This window comes from Lissotriton helveticus, chromosome 10, assembly GCF_964261635.1.
Source record: "Lissotriton helveticus chromosome 10, aLisHel1.1, whole genome shotgun sequence".
Taxonomy (NCBI): domain Eukaryota; kingdom Metazoa; phylum Chordata; class Amphibia; order Caudata; family Salamandridae; genus Lissotriton; species Lissotriton helveticus.
The window spans coordinates 1,144,620,045-1,144,639,637 of NC_136071.1; the positions used below are offsets into that span (position 1 = coordinate 1,144,620,045).

The 19,593-nt window shown below is 42.6% G+C and overlaps 2 protein-coding genes across 8 annotated transcripts in view; both read right to left on the minus strand.

Annotated features, from left to right (window-relative positions):
• ZCWPW2 (zinc finger CW-type and PWWP domain containing 2) overlaps positions 1-19,593 on the minus strand; it is a 918,117-nt gene that overhangs the window by 247,923 nt on the left and 650,601 nt on the right. The window lies entirely within an intron of this gene.
• LOC144785295 (uncharacterized) lies at positions 10,567-18,624 on the minus strand. The gene is made up of 2 exons (XM_078664270.1): positions 18,250-18,624; positions 10,567-11,028 (listed from the first exon to the last, which is right to left on the minus strand). The coding sequence occupies exons 1-2, from the start codon at positions 18,622-18,624 to the stop codon at positions 10,567-10,569; spliced, it is 837 nt and encodes a 278-aa protein (XP_078520396.1).

The following is a 19,593-nucleotide window of genomic DNA, read 5'->3' on the forward strand; positions in this document are numbered from 1 at the left end:
TATGTTAGTGCTACATGTAAACAAACAATTTTGACAGTCATGTTGCCATTTATAAGAAAGGTCAAAAAGGTTTTCGATATCTATACCTTCATCTTCCAGTGCACCAAGCATAAACATTAAAAATTCCTGACAATCTTGCTGAATATTCTGCGTAAATTTAGTAGAACCAGAACATATGTCCAAAACATTTCGAATATCAGAAACACTTTGTATTTTACTTTTATCACTACTACATTTCTCATAAACAGAATACAACAATGAACAGAATCTTTTGTCCCGATTTTCAACAATTTGCTTTTGCAAACTTTCAAGAGAAAAACAACATTAACAACTACATTAGCATAGCAGTTGAGACCACAACTATTTTCAAACCGATAACCAACATTCTCTTCAACACTGTCCTTTCTCTTTTTGCTAGCAGGCGCAACTTCATCTTGTTTTTTTTCTTTCTCTACAGTTTTACTACAAATATTCTCAAATCTTCTTCTTCTACCTACCACACGCTTTTCAAATACTGGATATTGACCTTAATTGGGTGCATATTCTCTTCTTAACCTATTATACTCTTTCACACAATTTGCAAATGCACTAACCTTTGTCTCATCAAAATCAATCAAGTACAATCCAGATAAAGTTCTGACTCGAGACAAAGCAACATATGCCAAACCTTCTTTAAACACGGTACTTCCAATATTCACTAAAGCACTATCTACACGTAAACCTTGAGATTTATGAATTGTCACCGCATATGTCAAAAAAATAGGAAACTGTTTTCTGCAGACATACAAATCTTTTACAAGCAAAAATCGAGCTGGACAACGACTAAGTTGTTGCACTTCAGCAATTTCATCAAATTTGATTTTCAAAAATTCAATCCCATCTCTATTAACATAATTAACAAAATCAACAATTTTACCCATTGCTCCATTTACTAAACCTTTTTCCACATTCAAATTACGTCGTAAAATTACCCTACAGTTTACACATGCATACAAATTCTTTTCTAAACCAGCAGTTTTACTTATCAATTTCTCTAAAGAATCCAATTTCCTCTTCAACTTTTAACTCAAAATAATATCCAGAGATACAATCAGCAACAAGAACTATGAATCGGGCATGGCGGGCCTTAAAAACTGACCCAATGGACCCCATTAAATTAACAAAATTGAGAGAGGCCCGAAGCCATCATAAGAAAGCGAAACGTGAGCTACGAATACGCCAATGGAACTCTTTCTGGTCCAAACTGCAGTATGACATCAAAACACACAATTCTGCTAGGTTCTGGCGAACAATCAATAGCGTATCTGGGCACGCACCTAAAGTCGCCTCCTCGTGCATACTTGAGACAGAGTGGGTCGACTTTCTCTATTCTCACTTCAACGATCATGAAGCGATTACCCACCTAAGTCCACCCTCCTCGGCCAAAGCAACACGAAAAGAGAGTGTCCGGGCATCACTTCTAAATACTGTAAACTCCCCAATAAAGGAATCTCCCTATGCAGATCACAAAACGGCACTAACAAAAGAGCAAGTATTGACTAAAAGCAGGGTTAATTCCATAATAGTTCAGAAGGACGAAATAGAAAAAATGATAAAAAAGGGACGGAAGGATGGTGCTCCTGGCCCAGGCGGAATTCCTCAAGCTTTATTCAAGGAAGACGCAACCTTTTGGGCTGCAAACCTAAGCACCCTTTTCACTTCAAGCCTGCAAAATAACATCATACCGCCCTCCTGGCGTGGATCAATCCTCGCACCGATCTTCAAAGGAGGGGATAAAAAATCCCCAGGGAGCTATCGCCTCATTGCACTCATTGACAATGAAGCAAAGTATTTTGCGGAAGTGTTGCTTAACGCACTTAGGGCATGGGCGGATGACAACTCGATAATTCCTCCGAACCAAACAGGCTTCAGAAAAAACACTGGGACCTCCGTCAATCTTATGACCCTCTCTTGCCTGATTGACCAAGCGAAGTTCTGTTCTTGCCCACTTTATATGGGATTCATTGACTTTCAAGCGGCCTTCGATAACGCTAACAGAAGTAAACTTTGGCAGAAGTTGGCTAGACTTAATATTCCAGCGGACCTCCTAAGAGCCATACAACTTTTACACCCGGACACATGGGTCAAGATTAAGATCGGGGATGGCTCAAGACTATCCCGCCCTATTCTGACGAAAAGAGGCCTCAAACAGGGCTGCGTCTAGGCCCCGACACTTTTTAATCTACTTCTAGCCGACCTGCCCGAAGTCCTCAATAAGGTCAATTCCCATGCTCCCAAGCTATCTGGTCTTTTGTTGACAAATCTACTATACGCTGATGACGTGGTCCTACTAACTAAAACAAAGATCGGAATGCAAAGGCTCCTGGATGCTATCTTGGAATATTCAAACAATAACGAACTTCAAATTAACAACAGGAAGACGAAAATCCTAGCAATTCATCCAAGGAAAGCTAAGAAACAGTGCTGGACCTTGAATAATGAAACCATCGCCGAATCAAACTGCCAGAGGTACCTCGGAGTCACTTTTAACAATAATGAAAAATACAAATCCCACCTTGAAGAACAAAAAAGGAATAGTGCGGCACTTGCGTTTGCAATTCGATTAATTAAAAAGAAGATGCAAGGCCCAACTCTTGCACCTACACTACAGGCCGCTCAGGCAAAAATTATCCCACCCTAACCTACGGTAGTGAAACTCTAAAAGGATTGGACAGTTGCCAACTGGACACAATTATTTCTAAGATCTATAGATCTGTGTTTAAATTACCAACCCATACATCACGGGCACAAATTAGGTTGGAACTAGGCATCTGCAAGCAACCACTGGCTAGAGCGATGTACTTTCTAGTGTGCTGTCACAAATTGAGGCTATCAAAGGAGGGAAGTCTAGGGCACGACCTGTGGGCCAGTATTGACAATAACTCATGGCGAGCAGGACACGATTACTGGTCAAAAGGTCTAACAACCCTATGCCTAAATGACCTCTGGAACTTGCACGCTAGTCAAATGGAATTCAAAAGGCTAGCGAAAATTAGTACCAAACATTTATCAACTTTGGAAGATAAAGCTACACTAGCAAAAAGAAGTCATGGGTGGATGACCCTTCAATCCTATGCCCTGCTAATCCCACAGCCGTACCTTACCATATCTTTTAGTGTACGAACCAAATTAAGTTTCTTAAAGTTGAGACTGGGAGTTATCAACTTGCTGACTCATTGGCCAAAATGGAAAAGAGAGTTCGGTCGTGACCTGTGCCGACTGTGTAGGAACCATAAAGAAGACATTACACACATTGTCTTCTTGTGCCCAAAACTGCTGACCGAGAGACGGGGCCTGCTCAAGCCTCTTTGGAACATAAAAATGATCAGAAGCTGTAGAGCAGCAGTCCTTGATCCTAGGAACACTAAATTAAACGGTGCCCTAGTTAAATTCATGGAGCGTGCTGTTAAAAAACTCAGTGAGGCGCCGACAGCATGCGATTTCCCATTGGCATAATGTTACATAAGCTTCACCTGTTATTGCTACCCCTACTGGTTTTATGATGTTATCGCTTGTTTTTACGAATTATGACATTTTAAATGAAATCTTGACATTTTTTTTTAATTTTTTTTAAAGTTTTGTATTTGCAATGGTTTTTTAAATCACGCAATAAATAAAAAATAATAATAACTCAAAATAATAGTGATTACTTCATGTTCTATTTTATCAATTGCTTCCAATTTTATAATTTCTTCATTTTCCAAATTTAACATTTCTTCATTGAATATAGAACATTCACGCAGTGTTGGTATTAAGCAGATTACAGATTGTTTTCTGCAATTCTCATCTATATATTTCTCTGGGACAATATTTTCATTTGGAAACAAATTGGAAAGTAATCGTCTCTGTAAAGCTTGTCTGCCATGTTCGGTCATTTTTCCAATTCTTATATCTTGAAGAATAGTTCCATAATCAGCATCATTTGCCTGTCGCATATTTGTAATAAGTTCCTTATACTGAAAATATGACCAAATGTTTACATTTCCAATGCTCCCCAAAGACTTTCTAGTATCTTCATGCACCAGTGTTTTAAACACTGGTTGTCCTTTTACAGGAGTAAGTTGTAGAAGATCTCCAAAAACTATGACGTGTTTTCCTCCGAATAATACGTCATACTCTGTTTTAAGAATTTGCTGCATTCTTAAATGCATAAAGGTAAGCATTAAGTTTGATACCATGCTTACCTCATCAATAATGAGAAGTTTCATTTTCCTCAACACTCTTGAAACTTCGCAAGAAGCTTCTCCAGATAGCTTGTGGCATTCTAATTTGTTTCCATGCTCTATTGGTAGCATTAATAAACCATGTAAAGTAATTCCTTTAATATTGTGGGCTGCTAATCCAGTTGGAGCAGTGACAACACAAGACAAATGTGACTCAGTTGTTTTCTGTAGAAAACTTGTGATTACTTTAATTAAAAAACTTTTTCCCGGTTCCAGCTTGTCCACTCACATACATACGGTTAGGTTCAAATGATGAGCAAGAGCACTCTTTCTTCTCATGAAGTAATTCATGCTGAATCTGTTCTCTCACTTGCTCATATATTTCTTTCTGCTCAAGATTTAGTTGTTCTTCCAAGTTTCCTAAGTTTGTTACATCTTCTTGAGCTTGATACATTGCTGTTTCCACTTCTTCCATAGCAGTTGCTGCTTCATTTGGAGCAATTGGTTCTCCTAGTGGGTCCTGACTCAACGGAGCAGAAGTTTGACTGTCTTGAGAACATTCTCTAGCAATCTCAGCTGCAATTGTAGCTTCTTGCTCAATTTCATCGTTCAACATTTTCACATAATTAGCAAAAACAGGACATTCTATAGTATCTTTAGTTGCATTGAAGGAATCTTCATAGCTCTCAAAATCTCCAAGTAATTCCAATTCTGAACGCCATGGCATGAAAAGTTGCAAAAGAGCTAAATAGTCAAATTCCTTTTCGTCAGGTGTTTCGCAACTCAGTTTACAGTGATTAATCAAATGTCCTTTTCTTTCTTTCACCAGACATCCTTCAGAACCAATCACAGCATATATACCATTATTGATGTTTTCTGTAATATTCTGTTTAAAAATATAGTTTTGCAGCACTTCATAGAGACAAATGTTCTCAAGATGATGACTTCTATTTGGATAATATGTATCCAACATATTTGTTTTCACAATATCTGTACTTTCTGGCTCTTTCAGCTAAATATTCAATTTCTTGTACAGATTTAAGTACTCGGTTTCGTGTTGCAGCAAGACCTAGACTCACCCAAATGATTCTTCTAGATTTGGAGTATAGACTTGCAGATGATAAGCGATCGGAGCATTCATACGCTCCAATTTCTCGATGAGATAACATCTTCAAACTGTAACTGTAAAATTTCTTACTTAGACTCTTCTATTGGGAACTCTCTTCCCACATTTCCTTCAATTCCGTCTTTTCTGACTTTGTTATGTACGATGTTACATATCGAGCAACAGCAATGGAATTGTCTGCAACATATTGAATATCCATATTAGCATTCCACATGGACAAAATGACTAGGTTATAGTCATTTATGTATTTTGACTCTTCATTTCTTCTTAAGTTGTAGGTATTTTTTGGAGACTTTCTTGTGATAGTAAGTCGCAAAGATGACATAAAACTGTTCACTCTTCCTTTCAATATTACTGGACGTGGAAATCCAAAGCGGCATTTGCTGTAGAATTTGTCCTTAGATTTGTACTTTCGACAACAGTATTTCCCACAACGATGGCTTTGCAATCGTAAGACTTGTTGTCTTAAGTCCTTATCTTGTGTACTTTTGGGTACATCACATGTAGCATATTCTTCAATAAAAGACAACACAGTATCATCTGAGTCTGTTCCAAATTTGGGAACATCTTTGATCCATAATAGCATATGTATGTGAGGAGCACCTCTCGCTTGATACTCCTTTCTCCAAAAGAAATCCAGAACCTCTCCAAGAGGAGGATTTTTTTTATTGGTGATAAAAGACATCATAGCTTCGAATCTATGATTGAAATACCTGCATATATTAAGTGGATCCAAAGAGCACAATTCTCCGGGTGTCTTGTATTCAATATTTAGTATATTTGGATTTGCCTCTCAAAGAAATGAAACTAGTTACTTACCTGTACACTATAGTTCTCCAGTATTATCTTTCATAGATTCACATGCTTGTATCTTCCCCGTCGTCATGGTGGGAGTCTCACGGTAACAGAATGACCAAAACAGTATCATAGAGATGAAAGAACTGCACAGAAAACCCCATAGAGACTGAAATATTTGGCAACCAGACCTCCTTATTGTTTGGTCCAAAACTCAGCCAATCAGTAGCAAGCCCTGACATCACACTTCCCAGCATAACTCTCCTACCTCAGATTTCCGACCCCAAGTGAGAGATATGGATATACTCAGAGGTAAAAGGTTCTACCTGAGAAACGGGGAGGTGGGCGGGCGCATGTGAATCTATGAAAGATAATACTGGAGAACTATAGTGTACAGGTAAGTAACTAGTTTCTTTTCCAGTATTGAATCTTTCATAGATTCACATGCTTATATCAGAGTAGCAAGTAGTACCCAAAAATCAAAGCGTTTCCAAGATGGAACCTTTGTATTCTGGATCTGCACCTAAATTTCGTGATGTCATAACCATTTGACACCATTCACCATCACTGGATAATCACATATAACAGCATTTAAAGTTAGAGCATAAAATAAACATTGTCATCAGTCTGTTTATTCTTGAAATTAGTCCCTTGTAGACATATGAATATATACACATTTGCATACCTAGAAAATAGTTGAATAGAAAAAAAGGGGTACCTTATTGGAATAGACGCCGTAGAACGGCTTGTCCCACTGCCGTATCCTCCTTCCACGCAGTATCCAGACAGAGTGGACGCTCTTCCAGGTTGCTGCTCTGCAAATGTCTGGCAGCGACACTCCTGCAAATAATGCCATTGAAGTTGCCATTTTTCTAGTGGAATGCGCTTATACCTTGAAGCGCAGTGAATTCCCGGCTTTTTCATGACATTTGACAATAGCCGATGTAATCCATCTTGAAATACGTGATCTTGATAAAGGCAGTCCTTTTCTCTGTCCCTCAAAATGTATAAACAGTTGGTTATACTTTCTGAAAGGTTTTGTCCTGTTGATATAGAATTTTCAACATCTCTTTATGTCTAGTGAGTGTAGAGCCCTCTCTGCATCTGTTGAAGGATTTCCAAAGAAAGTAGGTAATATTACCGGTTCATTGAGATGAAATATTGTGGGGCCTTTAGGAATGAATTTAGGGTTTGTCCTTAAAATCACGTAGTCTTGACGAAACTGAAGAAAGGGTTCTGTTATTGAGAAGGCCTGTATTTTGCTTACCCTTCTTGCAGATGTGAGGGCCAAGAGCAATGCTGTCTTCCAAGAAATGAATTGCAGGTCTGCTCTTATGTATTGGCTCAAAAGGAGGCTTCATAAGTTGAGATAGTACTGTATTAAGGTGCCAGGGGATCGGAGGGCGTTGAATCGGAGGGAACGCCCTGAAGAGACCTTTGATGAATTCCTTGATCACTCTATGCGACCAGAGAGAAGGTTGATTTGGAACTCTTCTATATCTTGAAATTGCCGCTAAGTGCACCTTCAATGACGCATGTGAAAGACCGGCTTTTGATAAGTAAAGAAGATATGGCTAGATTTGCACTGGAGAAACTGTTAACGTATGAAGCTCCTGAGATGCGCACCATTGACAGAACCTTTTCCATTTTGCCACATATGTTTTATTTGTGGAGACTGCTCGAGATTGAGACAAAATGTTCCTACAATCATGAGGAATGTTTAGAGATTTGAACTCATACTCGTGAGGTTCCATGCTGATAAGTGCAGCGACATCAAATTTGGGTGGAAAATTTGTCCTTTGTTCATGGAGATCAGGTCCTGAGTTATCGGAAACTGTATTCTGTTGCACACAGAAAGTTGGAGAAGCTCTGAAAACCATGCTTGCCTCGGCCAAGCAGGAGCTATTACAATCACATGGCATGGCTCCGACCTCATTTTGCGAAGCACTCTTGCAATCAGGGGAAATGGAGGAAACGCGTAGGCGAACATTCCCGTCCATTTCAAATGCAGCGCATTTCCTAAGGATCCCATCTGTGGATATCTGCTGGCGAACTGGTCACAGTACAGTTGACCATTCACATATTTTCACGACAAAGAAAAAGCAGATTCATGATGACAAGCCCATTTTCAGTTTGTCCAGCCCACAATCAATTACGCGGCAAGGCCCAACATTTTTCATCAGATATCGACGGACCCCTAATAAAAACGGGCACCTCCTCCTCATAAAGCAAGCCATAAAGTAAAGAACAGAGACAGGTGTGCATAAGATTAGACATATTTGTGTGCAATGAAGGGTTTATGGTATGCTGTGCCTTGATTCTAATCTCGAGCGGCCACTGGGAAAGAAGCTGGCCGAACAGGTTTGGCTTCGGGCAGTGGAGTCAGCTTGCCCAGGTCACACAGAAGTCAGCAACGGTGTACGTGTACCTAAGACTCGTTTTGGCCTTAGTCATCGGCCTATGTGAGGGCAATCACAAAATGGCTGCCGTACATAAAATGGAACCCGAGGGTTCAGGACGGAATCTCTGATTTAAAGGTGATCTCGTCACTCGAACATGACGAAAATACTTGTATATAGTATACTCATCATTCTCGGTCTGCTGATACCTAAATCGTCATGATACGACGATGTTTATGACACGGCTCCAGAATTTCAGTACCACAAACCCTCCTTTTGCCCTTACATAGGCAATTAACCTACACTCACGCTAATCTGAGTCCAGGTCTATATTCATGAATTCATTGAGATGTTGCTGTAGCATCATCCTATTACTTAGCTCGTCCCTTGATACAGGTTTCTTTACACACGATGTAGCACAGAGGCCACATATAGTAGGAGCACATTGTACGCAGAGACAGAACAGGAAAAGGATGGCTAAGATCATCCCAATGACCATTAGAATCTTCCATCCCCAGGCGGATAACAGTTCCCAGAACCATCCCATCAGCGACCAATCTCCTTTATCCACATGAATAGATTCAGAGATCTTATGCAGTTTGGAAATGGCCTGGTACACTGTCGGAGCGTTATCTGGAATGAAAACACAGCAACTTGATTGGATCACTTTACATACCCCACCTCGGTCTGCAAGTATGACATCTAACGCAACTCTGTTCTGAAGAGTCATAAGACGATCCGACTGGAGCTCAGCAGTCAAGTTACTAAGGGCACCGGCAGTTTCAACTACGGTGGACTCAACCACTCGTGTCAATTGCCTTATGTTCCTGCTGTTAACCATAGGTCCCCAAAACGGCAGAAAACCCTTCAAGAAATCTCCCAATTCTTGTCCGGCAGTGTCTTCCTTGCTGAAGACACCTCTAACTACCCTTGTCTTGTGGTAATCTGCCGCAGCTGTGTAGGTGGATGGCAGCAGGAACGAAACATGTGCCCGAGAAGTCAGGGGGCAACCATGTGTATGCTCTATCATGACAGATGAAATAGGTACCCTTAGCTGCCAGGAACGAAGGGGAAGTCTGGGACGCAAAGACATATGTTTCATTGCAAATACTCTTCCCTAGCTGAGCTCTGGGATTCTTGCCATTACCTTGCAGACATAGACGACCCTGATGGGGTACGACCCAAATCGGGGAGGATCTTTTTGCTGGCTCTCACCCAGAGTAACTCCATATCCGGTTACGTTCCATCCAATATATGCTAGTGTCTCATCTCTCGGGATAGTCTCATAAGAGATAGCTCCTCTAATCATATACCCTTAACCAGAGCACTATTCTTCGGATTATCTTTCACAGAACGTAAGGGGTGGACTTCACGGGCATAAATGAACATTGTTCTGTATGCCCACACAGAACCATTATGACTGAATGGTAGGACTAGATAAGGAATACCTTTATCTGTTGTATGCGGCATAAGACCACACACCCAGCAGTTAGTCGTGTTCACTACTAATTGGTGTTGGTGTAAAAGTTGAACGAAGGCGTTATTGGCAAATTCTAATCTTCTAACAGACTCGTGTTCAGGCAGAGGGTGAAAAGAATGTGAGGAGATAGTAGAAGAAGGCATGGGCTGTACAGTGGGTGCAAATGTTACTCGAAAAGAGAATAAAACATATCCTATTAAAAACGCCATTACACTAAGCAACATGAAAATGCATAACATCAAAAAACGTTTCTTGGTCATCATTATACACTATTTTGGCTTTAAAGTTCATCTCTTTGGCAGGTCTCTCCATCTCGAAAAACTCCATCCTCTCTAATTGCTGCTCGCGGTGGTAGGGTGTTCTATGCTAAGGAATGCTTCTGTCAGTCCAGGGCAACTCCCTTAGACCAACCAGAACCGTCGACCTAACGTCTTCGGCTGCACTCCAAAGACTTCGGCAACCGAGACCCTACAGCTGAACCTGGATGGCGGTTCGAAAAACAAAAAATCAAAAAGTTTCTCAGATGAGAGAGCTGCACTTTCAAAAATAGCAAAGAAAAGAATTTTATTTGTCCATAGTTCTAGGCCTCAGATTATAACAGCTTTTTCCAGGTAATGTCTGGTCTTGCAACAAAAGTTCAGGCTCTGTAGTGTCCATTCGAATAGACGGTGGCACAGCTTCTTGCAAAAGATTGTCACTTTCACGTTCAGAATTTGTTCCTTTTACACGTGCATCGCTGAAAGGCAGAAAACGAGGCACAGTCTCAGTCTCAGAGTCAGCAATACCCTCCTGGACCAACCGGTCGTACGGCAGAGGCAAAGGGACCCTCTTACAATGTACGCCGTGGATCCAGTTCTTTTTTCCTTCCACTTGCACTGCTGATCTCGTTGATAAAAGGACTAGGTAGGGGCCGCTCCAACGGGGCTGATCATTCTTCGTCCGCTTGAAATTTTTAACTAGGACCCACGAGCCAGGATTGATAGTGTGTCCTGGATCTTCAGACACCTGAGGCAAAGTATCGTGAACCTGTTGGTGTAAAACACGCAATTTAGCCGTCAAATCATACAAGTAATCAAGCAGTACAGGGTGTTCAATTTCACTGAATTTTGTCGGCCTTGGCACTCCCCATATGTTGGCCGGGCGGCCGAACACAATCTCGTATGGACTAAGTCCCACTCGCGAATGCACAGTCATTCTTGTCGATAGAAGTGCTAATGGTAAAGCATCGGGCCATTTAAGACCAGAGCTCGCTTGTATCTTGGCCAGTTTCAGTTTTAATGTGACATTATAGCACTCTACTAATCCAGCTGATTGGGGGTGATTTGCAGCGTGAAATTTTTGGCGGATTCCTAGCCCTTCACATACTTTCTTCATCACTTGACCCACAAATTCACTCCCATTATCACTCCAGACCATTCTCGGCAAACAGAACCTAGGGAAAAACTCTTTGACAAGGGCTTTAGCTGTGGATAAGGCAGTGTTATCTTTCAGGGGATATGCTTCTACCCCTCGTGAGAAGGCACAAACAACAACGAGTACGTATTTCAAGTTGTTGCACCTCTCCATGTGGATGAAATCTAGCTGCAAAACCTCGAACGGGTACGTTGGAGGAGCAAAATGACCAGCTGGAGTTGGGGTTCCCCTACCAGGATTGTATTTCAGACACACCATGCAATTCTTGACCATATTCCCTGCACACTTAGGAATTCCAGCATTTTGCCATACTGGAGCCGACAACTTACAAATCCCTTTCACACTGATATGAGCCATTCCATGTGCCATCGTAACCACTGCAAGCACGTACGCATCGGGTAACAACCATCGCTGATGCTCTGACAATTCAACCCAACAACCATTTGCATCCAATTTACCCGTACTCTCTCTCCACACACTCAACTCTCTCTCTGTAGCTTCAGCTTGAATAGACTTCACACTCTCTATCGTATCTTCACACATTCCAAAGTCACCAACCCATCTTGCAGGGCCCGCAACATACATTCGACTCGGCTGGTTCTTTTGCGACTTCGTCAGCAAATGCATTGCCACAACCAACATCATCAGTAACCTTCTTGTGTGCACTACATTTCACATTCGCAACTTGCAACGGCAAAGTAAGTGACTCAAGAAGCTCATTCACCAACTGACCATGCTGAATCTTGGCTCCATGCGAAGTCAGAAACCCACGTTCTTTCCACAATCGTCCAAAACTATGGGCCACACCAAACGCATACTGGCTGTCGGTATATATGGCCACTTTCATTCCTTTCGATAACACACACGCTCTTGTAAGTGCAATCAACTCTGCTGCTTGAGCTGAATTATGTGGGATACGCGCAGCTTCAACAATCGTGTGCAGAGTCGTAACAGCATATGCCGCAGTCGTATCACCATTCGGAAGCTTGAAGCAAGAACCATCCACCCATAAGGTACCATCGCACTTCACAAGAGGAGTGTCCTTAAGATCTATTCTCCCTTTTGTTTCTTCTTCTGTCCTAAAAAGGCAATCATGCTGTTTAGAAACATCTGTCTCTGCTACAACCGGCAACAAAGTAGCTGGATCCAACGTGTTGCATCTCTTTATATGCACATGACTTGCTAACAGTGTCAACTCGTAACCTGACAATCAAGCACTAGTTAAGTGCTGTGTCTTGGTTCTGTTTAACAAGGTATCCACTGCATGTGGAACCATTACCACTAGCGTATTATTCATCACCGAACCAGCAGACTGTCGAATAGAAACAGCTGCTGCCGCTGTGGCTCTCAAGCAACTCAGCAACGCTCTAGCTACCGGATCCAAAGTCGACAAAAAATACGCGCATGGACGCTGCTTGTCCCCAAAAAGACTGTGTCAGCACTGACAATGCACATCCTTCTTTCTCGTGGACATACAGTGTAAAGGGCTTACAGTAGTCGGGGGTACCCAACACAGGAGCCGAACATAATGCATCACGCAATTCTGAAAAACTTTTCTGACAATCTTCAGACCACGGAAGGGGATTCAGGGTATCTTTACAGGTCAATGCTACCAAAGGTTTGGCCAGCAAAGAAAAATTCGGTATCCATTGTCTGCAATAGGATGTAATTCCCAAGAAACCACGCACTTCTCTCTGTGTCATTGGCACAATCAATTTTGCAATTGTCTGAATTCTTTCTGGGGTCAGTTTCCTTCCCTCCTTCGATAAGAGATGACCTAAGTAGGTCACTTCTTGTCGACAATATTGCAATTTTGAAAGAGACACTTTGTGATGTAAATCAGACAAATGACGCAACAACGACAAGGTGGCTTCTTTACAAATCTCCTCAGTATCTGCAGCAACTAGCAAATCGTCGACGTACTGAATAAGGGTAGCGCCATCAGGTAAAACAATCGTATCAAGCTGTGTTTTTAAAGCCTGACTATATATCGATCGACTTTCACAGTAGCCTTGGGGAGCGCGTTTGAACCGTAAGCTTCGGCCTCCTTAGCAGAAGCCAAAAATATCCCTGCTCTCCTCGGCAATCGAGATGCTGAAGAAAGCATTCTTTAAGTCAATCACTGAGAACCAAGTCGCGGAAGCTGGAATCATAGTCAATAAAGCAGTGATATCAGGAACAACTGGAAATTGTGGCACAACGATTTTATTCACCTCTCTAAGATCAATCACAAACCTGTAAACGTAGCTGAGAAGGGTCAGTACGTTTCAAAACAGGCAGAACAGGACTATTGCAAACGTTACCTCTAGTTTCTTCAATTACATCTTTTTCAATCAGATCATAAATGATCGGTAGCAACGCCTTTTCACCTTCACTAGAGATCTTGTACTGGGGAATGCGTGGCATTTTAACATTGGCTTTCAATGTCACAACATATGGCGGTATTTCCAAGACACCACATCGTTGGGACCAGTAGCCCAAAGAATGTCAGGAAGACACGACAATTCTGTCGGAAGTTTATCCTTCGACAAATACATCGGGGAGACTACTTTCCTACCCAGTGTAAGTTGTACTCCCGAAGGAGAGCAATACAACGTCGCATACAATCTTTTCAACAGATCCAATCCCAACAAGTTCTCACCACAACCTGTCGTCAGAATAAGGGGTGCTTCGAATTCACAAGGTCCAACAGAAAGGGACATAGGACTGGAAATCGGGTTCCTAACCAGGGCGCCAGAAAAACCTACTGAAACATTCGTTTCGCCAGACAAAGGTGAGCCAGGGAGTTTAGAGTGCATAATAGAACTCTTTGTAGCACCAGTTTCCAACAGAAAAGCCTCTGACACACCTGATGTAATCACCTCAACATAAGGTCCACTCTGATCTACTGGAACTGAAACAACTCCCTCTCTTTGTCTATGGCTGTCCTAGCAATCATTACCTTCCATATCCTCATCTTCTGCATAGTAGTCATCAGCATAGTACTGAGTCATCCTAAAAGACGCGTTATTCTGCTGATCAAAACTATTCATTGAATTTTGAGGAGGAAAGGGACGCGCGTTCTGGGGGAAATTTTCACGTCCTCTACCTCTAGGTGCTTGTGAAATGCCTCGACCTCTTGCGCTAGAAACACCATTCATACGTTGCAACAAAGCAGGGCAGCTACCTTTAAAATGACCCTCGTCTTTGCAATATGCACACTGATTAGGCCCTACAGGAAAACGTGGTTGAGAAGGCTCGAACCTTTGCGAGTTTCTCTGAAACTGCTGAGGTTGCTGATAATCACGCTGATTATTACGGGGCGGATACGCTTGCTGTAAAAGCACTTTCGTCTTCAACTCTTTAGTCGTCTTGTCTGCTCTATCCTTCTCATCTTTATCCCTATTTTCGTAGTACTGTGCAGTAGCCAATATCTGTGCTGAAGAAGAAACGGCCCAAGAACTCTCTGAATCTTTCAATTTCTTACACAGCTCGTGAAGCAAATTGTGCACAAACTTGTCAACAAACAACCGTTGACCACCTTCTGTACTCATATCTTGACCACTGTGGTCGATAAACGTCTCTTCAAAGCTAGTGAAGAAATCAGACACAGTTTCATCTTTCTTCTGCTTACACGCAGACAATTTATCCCAATTCACACGCATCGCAGGCATTAAAGTCTTCATGTAAGTAATGATCCTACCAGGCAGGTCTGCTACTAAAGGCTCGGGTTTAGCACCACCAACTTGTCTATCATTTACAGCACTAATATTTGCCCATGAGTCACCTAACTCTTGCCCATGATCTGTATGGCGGATCAAACCCCACAAAGGCTGCGGAACAACATTCCCAAATAACATGTCTATATCGGCTAGATTCATGATGCATGAATCTGCAGTCTGTGATACCTCCTTGTAATACCCTGCAGGATTTTTACGGGGGTCAGGTAAAGTCTGCTTAAGAACCAAGACTTCAGATCTCTTCCCTGGAACATGTACCCAAACACGTTGAAAATGTGCTGGTACAGCATCAACTTGATTAACGACATCAGCCGGAACGGCATCTTTCCATACCGGAGGTACTTCTCTCATTGGGTACTGTCCCACTTTTTTCCTAACAGAGGAGTCAGGTTCAAATAGTGACTGAGAAGGATCCTCATTCCTAAACGACAACAACGTCGCAACTGCTTTCTCAACATCGGAACCCACAACCGTGCCTTTTGCAAACTCGAACCGTACACGGCACAACTCAGGCGGATTGGATTCCAGATCATTATCCTCCAATTCTTCACAAAGGAAAACACACATTTGATCAAAGACATATCTCTGCTTTGGTGCTTCCCATTGACGGAAGACATCCATAACAGACTCCAACTCATATCTTGTGGGGTCGGTAATCCATTTATGTGCTAAATATTCCAATGTTTCCTTCTCTCTAGAATCAGGCAGTTGGCTACGTAACTGTTTACGCTCTGAAACGGGGGTCGCAGTTAATGACCCAAAGAAAGGAGAAAAAAGATTAGTAACAGTGTCAGTCATTCTCTGTCGAACAGAAGGAGAAGTCGACAAAAGAACAGGAGGAAAATCAGAATGAGGTGAGGCAGACGCAGAGGCAGTATCAGAGGGAATATTGGGAGGAATAGTCAATACAGTAGGCAAAGTCGTAAGAGGCACAGGTGGAGCAGGTATGGTTGGCGGCCCTTGAGGAGTCTGCACCAGAAGAGAAGGAGCCAACTGAAGAGGAGCTGGCGGCTGTGGAAGAACCTGAGGCAAAACAACCGGGGGTTGCACAACTAAAGTTTGCGGAGGTGCTGTAGCACTCTGCGCATATGGGGGTGGCGAACTCAACAAATGTGACATTAAAGGGTCTTTCTCAAGTTCTTTTGCTGCGTCTTGCTGGAGAGGTGGCAAAACTGGATAACAATTATCAATTACCATTTTACGTTGCCTGTGCAACTGCTCACTCGTCTGTTCTTCTTCATTATCTTTATACTGCATAGCAGCTTGCATTATCGAGATACCCTTTTCTCTCTTATTTCTCTTTGCTAATTTAATTTCCTTCTGTTTGGCTTCCTTTGGCCATAGGCGGAAAGGGTCAAACATCGCCGGCCGGGCTTTCTTCTTAAAGAGCTTAACCTCTAGATTGTCCAGAACTTCGGTGTCAAAACTACCATATTGGGGCCACTTTAGGACACCGTCTTTCCTTGTGTACCTAACCCATATTTCATTATACGTGATAGGGCCCACTCCATGCTTCACGTAGGGCTCATAGGTTGGAGTTCCAATCGGAGGAACCGGACACGAGTCCTCCAATCGGGAATCCCTATTACAACCAAGACAAAACAAATTTCCAAGTCTGCTAAGACCAGGCATCGTCGCTCACTAGTCTAGCTTCAAACTTCAGAGGATTATCGAATACGATAGTCTCGTGAATACACGAGTCCCTCGGCTTTGGTACTTGCAAGTTCCAAATCAAAGATCCTAACAAATCAAAGATCCCATGGGATATCCAAAACTAAGAACCAAACTAAGGACTGGGAGACGCTCCACTCATACTTAACTGAGGTATCGATGACGTCACCAGAAGTCTCGTCTATCGTCTTGCTCTACAAATCATCAAAGGGTCCAAGACAGGGCGATAGTCAGGGCAGCAGTCCTTCGTAGCCGTCGGAAAGCAGGGAACCTCGCAGCAAAGACTTTCGGACCACGACGACATACAGGGGTCGATGAAGTGGTTGGCCTTCCTCCAGAATTTCACACGAAGCTCCTCATGAACCTCTGACTTGGACCGGTACAGCTGAAATCGCCCCACGTTGGGCGCCAAGTGAAGTACTGGGTTTTTAGAACCCAGCGGTGCCAGGGGACACACCCAAAGACTTCGAGTTCTCCTGTCTCAGACTACAGAAACGCAGAGTCTTCTTGGTGACTTCAAAGATCAAATTTATTGGCTGCAGCCAGTAACAGGTATCCTAGAAGTACAACACAGTGTATATTCTCAGGAGACTGCTCAATCTTACAAAGCCAGTCAACCCTTTTTATACAAAATATTACGCTTCAGGCAAACGTTCCTTATTTACAGTTGACCATTCACATATTTTCACGACAAAGAAAAAGCAGATTCATGATGACAAGCCCATTTTCAGTTTTTCCAGCCCACAATCAATTACCCGGCAAGGCCCAACATTTTTCATCAGATATCGACGGACCCCTAATAAAAACGGGCACCTCCTCCTCGTAAAGCAAGCCATAAAGTAAAGAACAGAGACAGGTGTGCATAAGATTAGACATAGTTGTGTGCAATGAACGGTTTATGGTATGCTGTGCCTTGATTCTAATCTCGAGCGGCCACTGGGAAAGAAGCTGGCCGAACAGGTTTGGCTTCGGGCAGTGGAGTCAGCTTGCCCAGGTCACACAGAAGTCAGCAACGGTGTATGTGTACCTAAGACTCGTTTTGGCCTTAGTCATCGGCCTATGTGAGGGCAATCACAAAATGGCTGCCGTACATAAAATGGAACCCGAGGGTTCAGGACGGAATCTCTGATTTAAAGGTGATCTCGTCACTCGAACATGACGAAAATACTTGTATATAGTATACTCATCATTCTCGGTCTGCTGATACCAAAATCGTCATGATACGACGATGTTTATGACACGGCTCCATAATTTCAGTACCACAGCTCAGAACATCTGCTTTTGTGTTGTGTATTCCCTGGATGTGTTGAACCTGAATAGATATATTGTTACGTATGAGCCATCTCCAGGTCTTTTGAGCTTGGGACGAGAGTGGTTTTGATCTTGTCCCTCCCTGTTTTAGAAGGTAGAACATCGTCGTTGTACTGTTGGTTTTTATCAGTACTGTAGAACCGCATATTCTGGGAAGGAAATCTTTTAGGCCCAGGAACACCGCTTTCAGTTCCAGCATGTTGATGTGCAAACATGCCTCCTGCTCGGACCAGTGACCTTGGATTTCTAGCTCTTGAAGATGCACCCCCCAACCTTGTAGTGAAGCATCTGACGTCATTCCATAACGATGACATCGGGGTTCGAAAGTTAAGCCTTGTACCAGGTTCTCTCGTAGCTTCCACCATGACAGAGCTTTCTTCATTGGAGGAGAAATGATGATCCAATCCTCGAATGACCTTTGAGACTGAATCCACTGATCGTCTAGTAGTTCCTGTAAAGGCCTCATCTGTAGACGGCAGTTTGGAACCAGTGGGATACCGGAAGACATAATTCCCAACAAGGATTTGCATATTCTTACTGAAGTGTACTTTTTTGACTGCAGGGTTGAGGCCAGATTTATTATTTTCCGAATCCGCTCCTCCGACGGTTATGATTTTGCTTCCTTTGTGCAAATGAAAGCCCCTAGAAATTGGAGCGATTGAGAGGGCACTATTGAAGATTTTTCCAGGTTGATACGCAGACCCAGACGTTTAAAGAGATCCATGCAGTTGTTTAATGAGATCTGAGTTTTCATGTAAGATGGACCCTTTACAAGCCAGTCGTTCAGGTAGGGGAACATTTGATGCCCCTGCAATTGTAGATGAGCTGCGACTGGGGCCATGCATTTTGTAAAGACCCGTGGTGCCGATTTTAGGCCGAAGGGTAACACCTTGAACTGAAAGTGGCGCCCCTCCACTACAAAACGCAGATACGTTCTGTGTTTCCGATGAATTGGAACATGGAAATATGCATCCATAAGATCCAGAGATGCCATGTAATCTTTCTGTCGTATGAGCAGAGGATCTCCTGCAGTGAAAGCATACGGAAGGGGATGTTCTTGATGTACTGATTCAAATCCCTTAGGTCCAATACCTGTCCATTTTGAAGTCTGTTTTTTCTTTATCAGAAAAAAGTACGAATAAAATCCTTTTCCTCTCTGTTGAAAAGGGACTTCCTCTATAGCTCCCTTCTGAATAAGCGATAGAACTTCCGCTCTTAGGGCTGAAAGGTGTTGTTGCTGTCTGAACACTGGGAGGTGATGAGGTGGAATTTGAACAAACTCTAGGGTATGTCCCTTGTGTATTACACCCAATACCCATTTGTCTGATGTTATTGACATCCAATGCTTCGAGAAGAGAGACAGATAATGGTCGTTGTCGGGTATACACCAGTTGGAGGGCGCCATGGGAAAGTCATTGCGTCTATTAGATTGCTGTCCCCTGCCTCGAGCAAAGGTTTTTCCTCTAGACTATTGTTG